General features: G+C 38.9%; 1 protein-coding gene across 1 annotated transcript; it reads left to right on the forward strand.

Moving 5' to 3' along the window:
- The first annotated feature begins 1645 nt into the window (after nt 1-1645).
- LOC148843544 (AP2-like ethylene-responsive transcription factor At1g79700) lies at nt 1646-6801 on the forward strand. Its single transcript, XM_088956699.1, has 7 exons — nt 1646-2075; nt 2154-2236; nt 2613-2701; nt 2826-2899; nt 3007-3057; nt 3535-3611; nt 6013-6801. Exons 1-7 carry the CDS (start codon nt 1921-1923, stop codon nt 6519-6521), a joined length of 1038 nt encoding a protein of 345 aa, XP_088812825.1. The 5' UTR covers nt 1646-1920; the 3' UTR covers nt 6522-6801.
- Nucleotides 6802-7329: the final 528 nt, after the last annotated feature.

Consider the following 7329-nt stretch of genomic DNA (forward strand, 5'->3'; position numbering starts at 1 on the left):
TAGTGGTTTAAAGTAGTGCTAAGAGATTAGTGCTAAGAGATTTTGCGTTATCATTAATTGATTTGGGTTCAAGTCACATTATAAGCATTAAGAAACTTTTTTTTTAGTAGAAAACGTTTGACTAGGGGTTTAACAGGTGGGACAGGTCGGGATGGGTTTACCGGGTTTGGGAAGTTGAGAGGAAAAGTTAGATGGGTTTGAAATTAGAGATACATAGGCAGGTTCAGGAATGTGTAGGGCATGCAATTTGCACGGGTACCCTACCCATTGCCATTCCTAGGTTCAAGGTTGGTCAGGTGAGGCTTGGTTGGACCCGCCCAAATTGCACCCTCACTCCCCACTAAAAACAAGGAATTCCTCTCCCCCACCACTCTAGGGATGGCATTTTTCCCCATCCCCAACTCGATGGGGTTGGGTATGGGGATTGTTTTGGCGGGGTGGGAACAGGGACAGGGAATGGTAGGAATCCTTGATCGGGGTCAGGGTTGGGGATGGGGATTGAGGTCCCTGTCCCACCCCGACCCGACCCCGATTATGTATATATATTATTTATATTATATATATTAAATATATATTATTATATTATTTATATTATATATATCAAAGTATATTTAAAAAGTTATTTATACTTTAAAATTTTTATTTATTTTAAATAAATTATTCTTTAAATAAATACTGTTATCTAAAATAAATTTGAGGATTTGGGTCCTCGTAAGAAACCCATTCCCAAAAAAGATGGAGGATGGAGGACAAATTTCGGAGACAAGGACGGGGTTAATTTCATAATCGAGGTCGGGGATGGGAAATATAATTCCCGCCCCGTTGCCTTTGTAAAGAAAAACCTCCCCGAAATAGAGAGAAACCCAGAGGGTTAAATCCAATTCACCCCGGCCATCCCTAATAAAGCCATATCCACCTGTATTCCATGAATCCCCCTTCTGCAGTACAAACAACTTGACTGACAACCAACCAAGTTCCCTGAGTTCTATTAGGTCCAACTGATCACTGCAATCCTTTTGATGTCACACCAATTGATTACGACTCCACAATGTTTAAACACTGTGTAATGCCTGTTTAGATTGACATTATCTGCCTCCTCATGGGTCAATTTCCTGTTAGATTAGGGTTAGAAGCTGTCTCTTTCTGAACCTCAAATTTGAAAGTTGAGTCATCAATAGTTAGGCCCACATATACAGAACATGCTTTGGCAAAGAAATGCATCCAGAATGAAAGTTCAAAGCAGTGCAAAAAAGGAAAAAATGGCCGAAAGATGCCACACATTTTTGGATCTTCATTTCTAATCTCCACATGGACACCCAAAATTACAAGATACCGACTTGGATCCAGCAAGCTCTCAAGGAACCATTTTTTTCTTTAGTGGGTAGGGACGGGAGAGGGGGAATTTTGGTGGCTGTCTGAGTCCTGTTAAAATGGGTTGGATTGGTTGATGGGATCTTAATCCTACCAGCAGATTACAGCTAATACTTGGGTTGCTAAGCCTTTCTGTTTGAAAATGGATTATTGGGCCGGTCTGTGGTAGGTTCATCTAGCCATTAGACCTGCTAATTCAGACCAGCCCGAACCAATATTGGACCTGAGAGAGAGAGAGATGGGACACTTAACCAGGGCCAAGGAGGGGCACGGAGGAGCCAAAGTTGGTGAAAATTGAAGTCCACTTCATGGGTTTCAACTTTCAATATAATTGGGATCGGCAGTTGGGCAAGAGTAGAAGAACTAAGTGAAGACAAAGGAGAAGAGACTACAAGAGAATCCCATAATCCTTCCTTCCCGCCGGCTGCCGCTTACCCGCCAGCACACTCCCTTCCAAAATCCCAGCTTCTGTTTCTCCATCTCTCCGATTTTAGATCTTCCTTTTCGTTTCTGTACTCACTTTATCGTACACACTGCTGCTCAATTTTAATGGCGAAGAGAACACCGCAAAGCCAGAGAAGCACTGCAAACATTAGTAATTCTAGTATCATCAACGACGAACCTACAAGAGTGAAAAGAACGAGGAAGAGTGCCCCAAGAGAATCTCCCCCTCAACGTAGCTCCATCTTCCGTGGAGTCACAAGGTTGGTCGGTCGAATTCTGTTCATGGGTTCTGGTCATTTCTTGCCTTCTTCTTATTGGGTGTTTTGTTATTGTTCCAGGCATCGTTGGACTGGTCGATACGAAGCTCATCTGTGGGATAAGAATTGCTGGAATGAATCCCAGAACAAAAAAGGAAGACAAGGTTCCTCATCACCTCTTTCTGTGATTATATTCTTCTTTGTATCCTTCTACTCTACTGAAGTAGTATGTCACAGTATTCAAAAAATTAATTAACTAATTTTGTTTGGTTTTCCTCCTACTGGGTTTGCCATGATGGATCCATATGAACAGTATATCTTGGTAAGTTTGATTAGTATACTTTTGTACTGCAATTTCTGTTGAAAACAAGAGTTCAGGAAAATCAAATAAATAATAATTAAAATTAACTCCAAGAAACTACCCAAACCAAATTTGGAAGTAGAAAAAAAAAAAAAGAATTTCCATTTTTTTGATTTAGAGGAGTATTTTTCATGTCTGAGTGTCGTGACTTATCCAGATTGGGGTTTTGGCTTTATCAGGGGCCTACAACGAAGAGGAAGCAGCAGCACATGCGTATGACTTGGCAGCACTGAAGTACTGGGGACAAGATACCATCCTCAACTTTCCGGCAAGCCTTTTTCTTTCTCACTGCCTTTGTTTTAGTTTTCACCTTCATTTTTTTTTTCTAAGTTTCACAAATTGTGGATGTGTTAAGGATTTAACTGATGAATATGATCAAACTATTAATACAGATATCAACATACCAAGAAGAGCTAAAGGAAATGGAGGGTCAGTCAAAGGAAGAGTACATTGGATCACTGAGGAGGTAACTTCAACAATTTACATAAAAAAAAAAAAAACAAATTACATTTGAGCAAATGAATTCCAAATTGTGCTGAAGAATTTAAGTATTTCCATGGCCTATATTTGCAGGAAAAGCAGTGGTTTTTCTAGGGGAGTCTCCAAATACAGAGGGGTTGCAAGGTAGTGGCCTCTTGTTTCCTTTTCTAATTCCAACCATCAAAGAATGTTTTGTGATCTTGTGATTGAGATTCTGGGGATTTGGGATTGGTCTCATGTATATGGGAATTGGGAAATTTCTCTGTCAATTCCAACTTCCATCTAACAAAATAGGCGCTTATGAAGACTGTAGTACCAATGAACATTAAAAAGTTGAAAATTTTGGCAAAGAACTTTTACTCACACCTCCACTGGTTAGGTTTTCCTTCTTTCCTCTGTAAATTAATTAATTTGACATTTCTACAATGTACAATAAAGTGCAAATGGAAAACAAGGATATAAAAGTAGCATGTTTATCATTGTTATGCTGGAGTAATGAAAACTGGTTCAAACGACAAACAATGCTGTAGTACCCACATGTACCACAAGTTCATTATATCAACTACTTCTTGTTGATGTGATTTTGCAGTCTGTCTTAACCCCAGATTTCTTGATTTGCAGACATCACCATAATGGAAGGTGGGAAGCTCGAATTGGCAGAGTTTTTGGTAACAAATACCTGTACCTTGGAACATATGGTAATTCTCCCTTAATTTTACTGCTTATACCCTATGAACCCATGTTCTTGTGGAATTCAATCTTAAACTTTCTGTTCCTATCTCTTATTTTCTATTAATTAAACCTATAACACATGCTAAATGTTCCATAGCCAAGCAGACTTAGGATACAAAGCATTTTCAAACAGTTTGCATACTTTGCATTATACTTGGTTTAGATTTGCATGCATTTGTTTGTAATTATAATTTGCACTCCGTACCTGATGCAAAATTTGCATTTGTCTCATTTGCATTCATTAGCCTTGTAAATTTTGCATCTCAATCATTTGCACCCCTCCCCAGACCCCGCATTGGCAGCAGCCTCATGCACTGGTATGCCCTTTTTATTCATGTAAAGTGAAAACCCCATCATTTTACTTCTCCTCATACTCATCACAACTGGACAACCTTTCTTGTACTTTCATTAGAGTAGGGTCCACATTTTTTTACCTCCAAATTCCAGTCATAGTTGTCATCGTGACACCTAAGCACCTAAGCACCCGATTATTTTACTCATCACACCTAAGCATCTATATGCCCTTTTGTATATAGTGATATGAAGTATTTTTATAATTATATACTAAAATAGACAATTAGACATTACTAAACTAAAATACTCATTACGTGGGTGTAAATATTAGGATCCGTTTGGTTTACAGTTGGAATTGGAATCAAAATCCTTAGAAATCAGAATTGGAATTATTCATTCTGTTTGGTTCAGATAGGAATTGGAATCAAAAGGAGTGAGATACGATTTCCAAAGGAGAGGCTAGGAATGACCATTCCCTCAAATGGGGGAATGCCATTCCATCAGGAATGGGAATGGAATTTCGATTCCACCCAATCAAATAGTTGGAACCAGAATAGCCCATTCTGATTCCAATTCCCTATTCTTGCGAATCAAATGGGGCCTTTATTTTTTTTTTTTCAATATATTTTCTTATTTATTAGGGTCCAATCAAGACACATGTTGATGTATACTTTCTTGAACCCTTGAAACTTCAAAACAAAAACGTATGCTCAATCCTTGTACTTTCTCTGAATTTTCTTTTCTTTCTTTTTATTCTCATGAATATATTGTTTTCTATGTTTTAATATAAACTTTATACCAAGGTTTTTAAAACCGAATTGGTCAGGAGTCCAGTTCTCAGGTCGAATGGTCCGACCATTCGAATCGAATGGGCGGCCAATTTTGACAAAAAAATAAAAACCGGTCAAACTGTTGAATAGTTTGACCGCCCAAGTCAACGGTTTGCTGACTCTTTTTGGCAAAAAAAATGATTTACTGACCAAATCAATGATTTTTTTGGGGAAACAACGGTTCTAAGGCAAAATGGAATCAATCACCTGACCGCTTCTCAGTTTTTCTGGTCTGGTCCAGTTTGGTAGACCATGATTTATACTATAAGACTATGGACTGAAAGACGATTGCTAGTTACTATTTCCATAGGCTTCAGTCAGTGCAAGGCGTAGCCTGTAATGCCTTTACAACCTTACATTGAGAATATCTCTCTAGATATATACTTTATTTCATGTGAAAATATTCCCAACGCAAGGCTATAAAAGCTGTTGAAAGTGGCCTGACTGAAGCCGATATCAAAATTTATGACCAAATTATCTTAAAATTCATAATTTTTATTAAGAAAAAAATCTTTCACCTAGGCAATAACTAGGGGACAAGGGACGTTTCTATTTCCCATCACCTTAATACCTTAAAAAATAAAAACTATATCTCTCACCATATTTTTTATACAAAATAACTCACCATATTTTGAATCCTCTCTCTCTCTCTCCATACACGGCAGCACAAACACACATTGAGTTGGATTTAGTAGAGCTTTTCTTTCTTGTTCCCATTCTTTCTCATGTTGGGTAAGCTAGAGTACAGCTAATCTTCAGAGATCTCTTTATGATGTGGATGTATATATTGTATGTTTGTATCTATCAAAATGATAGAATGTACTGTTTCCTTTCTTTATCACAAAACCTTCCACTTTGTTTAAGAAAAGGCTCATCTCATCACCTTTGGCCTTTGAATGATCACAGTGCCACGTGTAAGGTGAATGTAATAAGTCCACGGCAAGTCGGCAACATATTTTTGTTGTCCGATTAGGAGACGTTTGTGACACTGATTCACTACATTATAGGGTTATTATTGTCATTTGACAATCAATAAAGAACGGTAAAATTAAAAATCAGTCAAATCCGGATGGTTGGGAGACACCACCACCACCAACCACCAACGGCTACTTAAAAGTTTTCAAACTTCGGAAATAAATAACTGCTCAACGCCCCCTCCCCAACTCCGCCGAATCCACTAATTAATGATTGCTCACATTTTATTCCCATATTACCCCTAACAATTTTGCTTTATTTCCTGCAGCCACCCAAGAGGAAGCTGCGATTGCATACGACATGGCAGCAATCGAGTACCGGGGGCTTAACGCCGTTACTAACTTCGACCTCAGCCGTTACTTCAAATGCCTCAGACCCAAACCCGACGACTCGGAGAACAAACCCAACCCTGACTCCAACCCGGACCAAAACCCTGATCACGAGCACGAACCGAGCTTCCTCCACCACCAGAACTCCGACGACGGCGGCCAGACCGTAGTTAACGCAATGCCTTCCGACGTCGATACTGACTCATCGACGTTGGGGCTTCTTCTTCAGTCTCCGAAGTTCCAGGAGATGCTCGAGGGGAAAGCGACGGCCGATAGCCCATCTACTCCGCCGGAATCCGACCCTGATCCACGTCGATTTAGCTTCCCTGACGACATACAGACTTACTTTGAGAGTCATGATTCCAGCAGTTACGCGGACAGTGACGATGTAATCTTCGGCGATTTGGACTTGTTCGTGCCGTCGATCTTACAAAACCACTGTTCTTAATACTTGATTAGGAAAAAAATTAGGGTTTAGTAGGCTTTGCGAGATGTGAATACAGAGAAAAGGCGGTGACAAACCCTAGCGTTAGAAAAAATGATAGAAAATAATGCAAAAAAAGAAAATAAATAATATATTTGGGCGTAATTTCTTCTTCTAAGCTATGTTCATGAAAGGGAGCTCACTAGTTTTCAGTTAATTTTATGTAGAAGTTTTAGAAAGAGACGAATTTATTTAGGGGATCCTTCAATTAATAAGGCAATTGTCACTTGTGACTTGTGAGCTCTATTTTTTCTAATTTCTGTTATTTTTCCTTTTTAAATTTTTAATTCCATTGCATTTTTTCTCAATTTTTTTTGTGTTCCTTTTATTATTTGGTATATGTTTCACATTAATGTTTGCAGTTGAGAAAACGATGTTGCTGATGTGTGGCTTGGATTGTTTGGAATCTGCTAGGATGTTTTCTAGAACAATAATAATTTTTTCTGTTTGATATCATTGCTCCAAGAAACGTTTTCAGCACTGGTACTTATTATCCAGTGTCACATCATTGTCCTGTTGGCAGTAATGAGCTGCAATTTCAGGAAGCGTCAAATTTGACGTTGCTCCAAGCCATAGCTTCCCGATTTCCGTGGCGTGGCTTGGAGTATCATTTTTCATGGAAAAATGGTTTCAAGCAAATGCCCGTTTTTGGAGCACCATTTTTTCTGATGTAGCGCCGTTGTTCCAGAAAATGACAACGATGCCAAACAGCCCTTTGATGAATGGGATTAAAGTTAATTAGGAAAAGTTTGGGATTGGTGCTGATTCCTCT

The sequence above is a fragment of the Nelumbo lutea genome, chromosome 8 (assembly GCF_056320005.1).
Source record: "Nelumbo lutea isolate HS-2025 chromosome 8, American lotus-T2T, whole genome shotgun sequence".
NCBI classification, from domain to species: Eukaryota; Viridiplantae; Streptophyta; class Magnoliopsida; order Proteales; family Nelumbonaceae; genus Nelumbo; species Nelumbo lutea.

What these genes read in the sequence shown, in the direction of transcription:
- LOC148843544 (XM_088956699.1), top strand. Translation starts at nt 1,921, where the DNA reads ATGGCGAAGAGAACACCGCAAAGCCAGAGAAGCACTGCAAACATTAGT. An exon ending in ATACCATCCTCAACTTTCCG is followed by an intron (nt 2,702 to 2,825) that starts GCAAGCCTTTTT and finishes CTATTAATACAG; the next exon opens with ATATCAACATACCAAGAAGA. An exon ending in CCTGTACCTTGGAACATATG is followed by an intron (nt 3,612 to 6,012) that starts GTAATTCTCCCT and finishes TATTTCCTGCAG; the next exon opens with CCACCCAAGAGGAAGCTGCG.